The sequence below is a fragment of the Coturnix japonica genome, chromosome 15 (genome assembly GCF_001577835.2).
Source record: "Coturnix japonica isolate 7356 chromosome 15, Coturnix japonica 2.1, whole genome shotgun sequence".
NCBI classification, from domain to species: domain Eukaryota; kingdom Metazoa; phylum Chordata; class Aves; order Galliformes; family Phasianidae; genus Coturnix; species Coturnix japonica.
Window position 1 is genome coordinate 8,037,715 of NC_029530.1, and position 10,594 is coordinate 8,048,308.

The window sequence follows — 10,594 nt, forward strand, 5'->3', positions numbered from 1 at the left end:
ACACACAGTCCAAATGTCTATTTTAAACAGGAAACATTTTATCGGGATGATTTTACTTTAGCAGCGAGCCCCAGCAGCAGTTACTTACCTTTTCCTACACAGAATTCTCTTGTTACTTCTTGCTTTTGTCTGTATGACCTACTTGAGAACGCAAGAGCCCCGATGAGAGGGCTCTGGAAAAAGTGTTAATCTATTCATTCATTCCAGATCTGAATTCCTGCCAGAATGACTGCACTTCAGAAATGCTGATCAACAGGTGGAGGGGACCTTTTCTGTATAATTTTAGTGATACCATCTCGAAACGCCAACATGCACCGAAGCTAATTTATTTTTAAACAATCTGAGGGCAAATATCTGTATTTCTCTCTTGCAAATGCTGACACAGTATCTCCACTGCACAGCAGGGGTTGCTCTCCTTCCTATGCTGTGGAATTGCAGTGATTTTTGCCAGACATACAAGCCCGAACATTACAGCTGGCAAGTGAAGGGAACACGTGAAAAGCTTAAACAATGACTCAACATGCAAACTGAGCTGCAAAACGTCATAGATTTTACAGCTTTGTCCTCAGAAAAATGCATTATAGCTTTGTGATATTCAAGTGATTAAGAACTTAAGCAGAAAGGGTTTGGTCGCATTTGGACACCTTGTTTACTACAGTTTATTCTGACCAATAGCGTATCTACAGACAGATGCAGCTCAGCCTATCTACCAGCCCCACGATACACAGATTTACCCTGGCACAGATGGGCACTTCAGAATGTGTGTGGACTGCAGTAAGCTGGGGAAAAAGCATCACCTGATGCCTGAAGAAGCTGCAGCAGGTTTTTGTTTCAGCATGGATGCAGTTTGGAGGCACTCCAAGTTCTTCAGTACAATCCTAACACCTCATTGTATTTCCAAGGCACTTACACCTAACATATGCTTCACTGGTGTTGAAAGACAGAGTCAAGCTCCGGACATCAGGTACTGAAACAAACACCGCTTGGTATGCACACACTGCTGGGTGAAAGCTCTTGCACACAGCTCTCCACTAAACTAAAACAAACAGCGAAGTGAAGCTCATCTTTGTTACTGCACCTCACCTCTAAACAGAAGCAGAACTTCAGACAGCGATGCCTTTCAGTATCCAACATCACAGCAGGATGGAGAGAAAGCCTATATATCCCCCATACACACCTAATAGCTGCAGACCTACTAAATACCTACAGCCTGAGAAGCAAACCAAAGAAACTGAGCCTCCTTGAAACTTCATAGATGATACAGAATTTCAGAAGCAGCAACTTCTGATCTGTAAATGATGACAGCATGTAACTGGTGACAGCTGGACTGGCACATGGCACCTCTTCCCTTGCTTCCTAGGTTGGTGCTTTGTCTGTGCAGGATGCTGAACTCTTTGGGGGAAGGATCCCATCTCACTCGTGTAGAAATCGTGGCACATACTGGTCTGCGTGAGTAATTGTAATTACATTGATATTACATTCTCTGATAACAGTGTCCTAAGGGACAAGCTCAGACCGGAACTTCCAGCTCCCCTAGATACAAAGGGCTGTCACCCATGTCTCCACTGGCTGTTAAGATTCACCTGAGGAATGTGACCACTTGCACCTGCAAAGTGTTACCCAATTCCTCTGGCTTTTTAAATTCCTGAACAGTTGTGGCAATCTGTGCAAACAGGCACTTAGCAGCTATTCCTCCCTACATCTGATAGCGAGCTGTATTTCAAAGCTGATGGAGACGTCACTGAGGAGGCATTCCCAGGGGCCTGCAGGATTAGTGGAGAGGAGCTGTCACCCCTGAGGCCCTAATAGCTTTATGCAATTCCCAGAAACTAGAGAAGGACCAGGAAGATTCTTCTTTTCCTGTTCCTGTCATATTTCACCTGCATTATTACTGCTCTCAAATTCACCTGGTGTGTGTGTTCAAAACCTGACTGCATTTACAGCTGGAAGAGTTAAAGGAAGATTTAAAGTAGTGAATGCCACCCCATTTAAAATGCATCTTGAACGTACCTGTGCTTACATCTTTATATGCCAACATCTCTCAGAATCACAGAATTGATTCTGATGAATTCTGTACATTTCAGCTTCACATCCTGTCACTGCACATCTATTTGTCCAGTTGTCTGTGGGGAGGAAGCAGCTCTCAGAAAATGAAGGCCTGTGCCAAACAGTTTGAACCAAGAGAGGTACACACTGAAGTCTGTACACAGCCTATGGGGAAGAGCTTCTTCAGTCTAGCCAAGACTGACAGGAGACGATTGCTGCTTGCAAACACAAAAAGTTACTTGAACAACAGAAGGGAGGAACTATACTATTCAGCGTAGAAAAAAAAGTCATGTGCCTCTGTAAGAAAATCAAATCACTACAACTTGCAAATGAACAGTGGGCCTTTTCCTCCTCTGTAGCTTGGGACTCGGGCACCCCCTCAGCACAAAGAATGGTGAATCCAGCCCTGTGCTCCAAGCAGCAGACACTTGTCATGCTGCAGACCAACACCACGGGCAGCAGTGAGGGATTCCGGGAAGAACCTCCTTTCAACGTCTGCTGAGCAATGGGCAGAAAGGTAATTTGTTTCAAATTCGCTTCAGAACACCCATAGGAGACAGAGCCAGTTCTGCACTCTGCCAAAACTGCTCTGTTTTTTCAAGTTCCTGTTTAGAGAATGCAGCCTGCTGGAGCCCACAGCACTTTGCAGCAGCTTCGAGATCCAGGGGAGGGAAACAGGAAAGTTTAATTAAAAAAGAAAAAAAAAAAAGAGTGCAAGCACTTGAATACAAAAACGATCTGTCATGTGAATACACTTTAAATAATACATCAGTTTATACTGGGATTTAAACAAATTCTATTAATTTAGACTTCTTTTTACTATTATATTAACAAGTATAAGCCATTTCTTAAAGATTTCAAGGCTATATTTAATAGTAGCCAATATATTATACTGGAAAGTCAGTTTGCTACTTAGAATTGGTTAAATTTAACTATGTAGCCCCCAATCAGCATGAAAAGATTTACAGTATCTCAGATATCAAAAGCTTGCACTTCTCAAATCAGCTGCTTATGCCATTAACTAGTTTATAATATCATTTTAAAAGCTAATCCATAAAGCTATCAGTGTTTTTCTCCAGGTCAAGCTGCACCGTATATGCATAAAAATCTGCTGTATGCAGCAAAATGGAATATTGGCTGAATTAATGGTTTATGGTCATCCTCATCTTCAGTCCATCGGTTCTTTAGGCCAACTCATGAAAAAAGTTTGGATGGATACAAAATTCCCTGTGTTTCCCTTTTCCCTTCCTCAATCAGGACTCTGTTCTGCAAACTCCTGACCATTTTCAGCTTTAATTTTTTTTGTTTGGGCTATAAACTAAATAGTCTGTATTTAAATCTAAAACCGTAAAATCATTAGCAGTGCATCACATTTTATAAACTTGAGTATTTTGAAGATACACTTGGAACATTTTTGCTCTAATGTGGAGAGTTTGGCTTTTGTTTGAGATTTCTGCAGCAAGCCTCTGCTGCTTGGCTGCTTAAACTAGGTTCATTTTATAGACCATAATAATATACATCCTCTGTTATTTCAGTTCGGAAGGAACCTAACCTCAGCCGTCTTCCTTCCTAAAAAGTTCTTAAGCACTCTGCTACAGCAGGGATTCCTACCAGCATCCTCAATAATTTCCTTCATCTGGATCCAAAAGCATTTTCCACTTGAATGTATCCAGCAGACTTGATCTGAATTTATAGTTTTCAAATAATCAGAACTGTATTTTCACAAATACTGCCGACATCACATCTTCTCATCCTACTCAGATTCAAATAGAATCATGGAATGGTTTGAGTTGGAAGGAATCCTTAAAAGCCATCCAGTCCCACTGCCTGCAGTGCACAGGGACACCCACAGCACCATCAATGCTCACAAAGCACCATCAGTGCTCACAGCCCCATTCCCTGACACTGGGTGTCTGCAGGGATGAGGCGCCACCACCTCTCTGGGCACCCTGTGCCAGTGCTTCACCGTCCTTAGTGTAAACAGCTTCTTTCTTATATCCAATCTATATCTCCCCTCTTTTAGTTTGAAACCATTGCCTCTCATCCCATCATGACAGATCCTGCTAAAGAGTCTGCCCCCTTCTTTCTTACAGACTCCTTTTAGGTACTGAAGTGACTCTCTGAGCTCTCCCCAGAGCCTTCTCCTCTCCATGCTGCGCAGCTCCAGCTCAGCCTGTCCTCACAGGGAGTTGTTCCATCCCTTGGGGCACTTACGTGGGCCTCTGCTCAACAGCTCCATGTCTCTCCTGTGCTGAGGACCCCATATCTGGACACAGCACTCCAGCTGAGATCTCAGAGCACAGAGCAGATGGGCAGAACACCTCCCTGCCCTGCTGGCTATGCTTCTTTGGATGCAGCCCATGATCTGGTTGGAGTTCTGGGCTGTGACAGGCACGCTGCTGGCTTATATTTAGCTGCCACCCACCAGTATCCCCAAGTCCTCTCTTGGTAAGACTGTACTCCATCCTTACATCCCATAGCTTGTACAGATAGCAGGGCTGCCATGACCAATGAAGACTTGGATTTGTTGAACCTTACAAGGTTCACATGAGCCCACTGCTCAACCTGCCTACATCTCTCTGGATCCCATCCCTCAGGTGTGTAAATGTGCAACATCCCTATAAAAAGAGGGAATTGTTTTAATGCTGTCTTTATCTGTGGGGAGGGAGAATCAACAAAACAACGGACATCAAAACAGCATATAAGGCAGCACCTTCTGTTTTGTAATATGGACAAAATGGACTGAAAGCTAAAAGAACAGCATGGTATAGGTAGTAAGAGACAAACACATTCTTCTTCCAATAATTCCCTCTGGTAAAAGCGATCCAAATCTAGGAAAAAGGCAGCATGCCACCTCTGTATTTCCTTTGCTAAGTCTGTGCAATATATGCTCCAAATCCAGGGAAGCCACTTATCAGTTAAAAAAAAAAAAAGACCATTGAAATGGATCCTAACTCAACAGATCTCAGAGGCAAAAAAAAGCACATTCAGAGTTAATTCACAACAGAGATTATGTCAGAAACATCTAAAAGAAGACTCCACAGCCAGCTCTAACCCAACAGATTCAAGCCTAAGGATCAGCTAGCCAAAGAACAGTGTAAAATATCCAAGATATATGAATAGGGATTTGCTTTTCCCTCCAAGTCACATCAGAGAAAACATGGGTTTCAGGGTCAAAGCTCCTGTACATGCAGCTTGAGGAAGGAGGGAAGTGACAAAAAACTTAAATCCTCAGAGACATGCACGTACGTCAGCTACCACCAGTGCCAAGCATGATCAGCAGCCTCGCCTGACCAAGCTAACAAGCTTAACAGAGCTAACAAGACTGGATCAATGCCAATCAGCATTAGAGAAATCATGTGCCAGGCCAGAGACGCAGCTAATCCACAGGAAGACTGTAAAAAACACTCCACAAGAGCTGCCGGAACTCACAGCTACAGGCTGCCAAAGGCTCCTACCATTAGAGGCTTTTTAAAACTTGGCTTTGGGATATCGAGCACAAGACTGCTGCCCAGCATGGTTTGGGGATAACAGAAAAGAAAGGAGAGCAGAGCGCAAACTCTGTTTGCATGAGCAATGCTAGCCTGGAACGGGGAAAAAGGGAAGGGCAGCTTCCTTTGCTGCAGGTTCCAATTGTTCACTCAGCACGGCCTCGAAGCTGGGCAGCAGAGCTAGCCAAAAGTAATGAGCATAAGAGAAGAGCATCAGCAAGTTACTGTACATCTGAGGAGAAAAGCCATTACCTGCCTTTCTATTGCAGGTAAATAGGAAAACCTAAAGGAAGAAAAAAACAAAAGACTTCTGTTCTACAATATAAACTACAGCATAAAATTCTCTGGTGCCACTAAGGGTGGTTTGCCTGCAGCTCAGCTGTCATTCACCTCTACAAGAAGCACCCAGGCATTTACAAATCAGGACTCGCATCAGAAATAGTACAAGAGGAGGCATAGAAGAAAGACTTGCACACACAAATTAGAGTTTGGCTAACTGGGAGAATGTTGAGAAGCTCCACAGCAGGACTCCAGCTTGGAAGAGAGAAGAGAAAAACAGGGCTTAGAGAAACTGACACAACACAGCTGAACATGAACACTCGGACCAACAGAAAGCAGAAAGAGTCGGATTTGCAGCAACATGGAGCAGTAGCTGTGATTAACAAGGCATTCTAACAAACAACGCTTTCCAAATCAATAGAGCTAACATTGCTTTGGCAGCCTGCTATGCTTTGCTTTACATATATATATATATATATATATATATATATATATATATATATATATATATATATATACACCAAGAAGCATAATAATTCAACAAAGTCTTTTTGTAGTAATAAATTAAACACAATGGGACAGATGCCTGTCTCAGCACAGCAAACATTCCTCCAAAGCCGCACTTTGCCTTCTTTTACCCTCTATTTGCTTTAACAGGGTCCAACACATTAACCTCTGCACATTCATGACATAGTCACTCGTACCCAGAAGCCAGCAGAAGCTCCTGCTCCTTTCAGAAATGCAATTCTGGAGCACGAAAACTAGAATGAGTATTTGTGAAAAAGGCAAGAGCCCCCTCTGCCAGATCAGCAGCTTTCCCAACACCCTGATATTGCTCCTGCAATATATATGGAAACAGCGACAGGAGCTCAGGTGGCCTGGGTTGTACCTCTGAATGCTAGTGCAGACAAAGACACAACCTGCGGCTTCTGCTACCACCAGCAAATCAGAGCCTCCATTTATACTTTATCTGTATTCCCATACGTGTGTGTGTCAGCTCCTGGCCAGGCAGCACCAGACTGCTGCCAGAACTGAAGGTCAGTTCCAAAGGGCTGCTGTGGGTATTGAAGCACGGCAATGACCGGCAGCACACTGCCTCTGCCACGGGCTGCAGAGCAGGTCAGACATAGAGCTGACAGCAGGGTATGGCCTCAAGACCAGCCCCTGTTACTGTCAGTACTGCATCCACCATCCTCCAAGAGTACAATTGGCTGTAAAGTTGCACCTACTGGAAACAGGAAACGTGCCAAGCTTCATTAACTGTCCTGTAGAGGCGCTGACCAGCAGCAATGAGGTCCCCACATCCCAGGCATCTCCAGACTTCTTCACCTGTATACAGGAATAAGGCCACATCAACAACCGTTTTACATCAAAGAAAACAAGGATTGCTCCATGCCTGATAAAGAACAGCCCTGAATTACACCAGGCAGACCATAAGCGCCAATGTTTAGAGTTCCCAAATTGGACTCTAATATCCTAAACCCCTGTTTTTTTCCCTCCAGACCTGACACCATCATGTGCTCCTTCACATTCTGCAGGAGAAAACAAGGTTACCTTTCACAGGAGATGGCACCGTTAGAGCTGCACCACTGCTCAGAGCAGAGATTTCAGGTGGAGATGGGCCAAGTGTGACAATCCCTACAGGGAGCCACGCTGTGCCAGGAAGCCACGTTACCATTCCCCTCCTGCCACTGACTCAGCACATAACATTTGTGCACTTTTGGGTGATTAAATGGATTTCCCAGAACAGGAAGAAAGACAAACCTTATTCAGCAGAGAACAACTTGGCCACCAGGAAGGAATTACACACTCAGAAGGATATTCCTGCAGAGTCTGTATGACCAGCACTGCACTGCAGCCAGGCTTAGCAAGAGGAGCAGCTGCCACTGCCTGCTGTGCCTTCAGAAAATGCCAGCAATGGTCAAGAAGTCCTAAAGCCCCAGAAACGGGCAGGATGCATAAAGACTGGGAAAGAAAAAAACAGTACAAAGAATCTAGCACTAATTTGGCACAGAGAAATGCTATCTGAGAGCCAAGCTGCTGTTTGGGCACATCTAAGAGAAAGCCGAGGATGTGGATGAGCGCAGGATGGCACAAAGGACATGTCGTGCTGCTGGGCACTGATCTGCTTCCTTCTGCTACTGCAAGCTGGCTGCAAGAGAGATGTGTAAGGAAAGAAACGCGCTTAGAGAAGGAAAACCACTAACCACAGACTTACAGTTTCTAAAGAGCGTTAAAACCCAGCAGTTGCTCAGTAATTGCCCCTTCTGTCTGAGGCTTTTCTCTGCAGCTTCACCCTGAAATGTCAGGTAGCTCTTACATGGACCAAATAACTGCTCCCACCGAAGGGAGCTGCCCTCACTGCCCTGCCATCACTGCGCTACAGCAGCTGCCTGCTGCCGGGGGGGGAAGCTGCAGAGGATGGAGAGCTCAGCGCTACGAGGGACGCCTGTCCGTGAGCACGATGCTGCCCTCACCCACAGCCTGTAAGTGCGATGCTTTAAGTTCAGAGCGTGCTGCTGCCTGCGGGGATCAGGCACAGCCACGGGGCTCCGCGCTCAGCGGGACAGGGCAGCGCTCAGTGACTGCGAGCAGCGGGCAGAGACCGGCGCACGGAGCGGCTCAAGGACGCGGAGGGCCCAGAATCCCGCAGCGCCGCAGCCGGTATCTCGGGGCCCGACCCCGCAGCTCCGCCCGGCAGTCAGGGCAGGAAGCGGCGCGTTCCGCCGCAGGCCCCGAGCGATGCGCAGCGCCCAGCACACCCGGTACACCCAATACATCCAGCAGCGCCCCGCCCGCCCCGCGTCTCTCACCTGCCGGCCCCGCCATGGCCGCTGTCCCGTGACGTCACGGCCGCGCCGCACCTGGGCCGCGTTCCCGCCGCCGTCCCGCCGTCCCGCCAGCAGCCGCTCGGCGCCGCGCCACGCCCCGGGGGAGGCCCCGCCCCCTTCCTCGCCGCAGGCCAATCGGCGCTCCGCCTCCCTCACGGATACGAGCCAATCGCCGTGCTCCGTCGGAGGGAGCGAGCCCGCCCTTTCCGCGGTGGGAGCCAATCGCGGCGCGGCCACGCCCTCAGCCCCACTCTCCACACGCGGCGGGAGCGCGGAGTCCGCCGGTCCCGACCCGCACCCTGCCCAGCAGCTCCTCGGCCCGGTGCATCACCGTCCGCCGAGCACAAAGAAACGGCAGCGCACTCCCGTCGATATAAAACCTTTTTTTTTTTTTTTTTTTTTTTTAATTCTAAATCACTTTCACAACAGTGAAAATTAGTGAACAGTAACGGTAAATAACGCACCGAACGAGCCGTCGCCGGCTGCGCGCAGTGTGAATACAAGGGGAACGGTACGATACAAACGAACACCGAGAGAAAGGTAAGAACAGCCGCCCTGCGCCTCCACACGGCACCGAGCCCGGTGGGTGCTGCGGGGAGGCGGCGAACATCGCACAGTTACACAAATCACCTACTACAGGGAACGGAGGGGCCCTGTCCGGGAGCTTTCACCATCCACCTTAACAAGCTCAACTACGGAAACAAAGTTTCTAAGACTTGATTTGCTCTGTCAGTTTGTATCGTCACGTCTTGCTGTAAATCATTGTGACTGTCAGTGATCTGAATCAAAACGAGCTAAAAACAATAGAAGGAAGAGGGAAAAAAAAAAAGAAAATGGAGTTGCCTAGTTAGAGAAATATCAAAATTGTTCATCTCGTTAGGAAATCCCTTGTATCTTCTGCAGGAATCTATACAAATATATCAGGAATACTTTTAAAGCTGTGCACCCAATGTGGTTCCAGTAGGGCTACAGAGGGCTCACCTTTGGAAAGATTTCCCCCTCAGCACAGAGATGCTCGTGGTCTCCTCCAGCACTTCTAATTCGTGTCTTTGGTAGATATTGATGAGACTGATGCGTTGGAGCCATTCTGTGCCTGTTGTAGCCACGTGTGGCTGCACGGAGAAGCTCTTCCAAATCTTCCCTGCTGTGGCACGCGCAGGATCTCATTTTTCCTCCCGTATGACTTTATAGCACGCCAAATTTAAGCTCTTATCTCACTTGAAGATGCCCTTGTTCCTTTCCCCAAGCAAGTTGGCTTCAGGTCATTAATAAGATTTTATTTGCAACCTTGTGTAGAAAGTCTCACAGCCCCGGGAGAAAGAAACGTAGCTGCAGCGGCCGGGTTGGGAGAGGATGATCCATAAGTGCTGCTGCACAGAACCACGGAAGACAACACTTATGTCAGTGAGGAACTGGCCAGGTGAGGCAGATCGGTAAGTCCTGCTGTTCCATAACCTCACCCAGAGGATCTTCCAGTGTCTGGCTCCGGCAAATTCAGGCTTTAAAAAAAACATCGCAGCAGAAATTAGTAGCTCTTCTAATCACCATCAGAGCAGCTTCAGGCAGGAGTTTTCCATTGCTGTGGGAAACAATGGCAAGAAAAGAAACCAGCCTCCGCATCTGGTTCCGTTTGTAACACATGCTGTGGCCAAGGAGTCTCAGCTGTGCTGCAGGTGATTTCCTGAAGAAGGCTGGATGTTGATTGAAGAAACCGAGTAACACCCACAGCACTGGCAGATCCACCGTGTTTGCCAAGCACGAGATACTGATGGTGCTGCAGAAGTTTCCTTACCTGTTCAGTCTACCTTGGGGCAACTGTCTTTCACATAAACCTGTTGTAACTGATTGGCACAGGATTTCAAAGCAGCACTCCTTTCAGGAGCAGAGCTCAAAGCTAAGCCCAGGGTTTGTGGTAGGAACCTGTTGTACAAGACAGCTGAGCTGAAA

At 47.1% G+C, this 10,594-nt stretch overlaps 1 protein-coding gene across 2 annotated transcripts in view; it reads right to left on the bottom strand.

Moving 5' to 3' along the window:
• LIMK2 (LIM domain kinase 2) overlaps window positions 1–8,739 on the bottom strand; it is a 29,912-nt gene extending 21,173 nt beyond the window's left edge. Inside the window, exons 1-2 of one of the 2 annotated variants that reach the window (XM_015878117.2) lie at window positions 8,630–8,739; window positions 7,046–7,145 (exon numbers count right to left, since the gene is read on the bottom strand). In XM_015878117.2, coding sequence (XP_015733603.1) covers window positions 7,046–7,145; window positions 8,630–8,645 — 116 coding nt within the window. In that variant the 5' untranslated portion in view covers window positions 8,646–8,739. Of the gene's footprint in view, window positions 1–7,045; window positions 7,146–7,370; window positions 7,517–8,629 lie in introns of those variants that run through there. The other variant, XM_015878116.2, reaches the window with a different exon arrangement.
• Window positions 8,740–10,594: the final 1,855 nt, after the last annotated feature.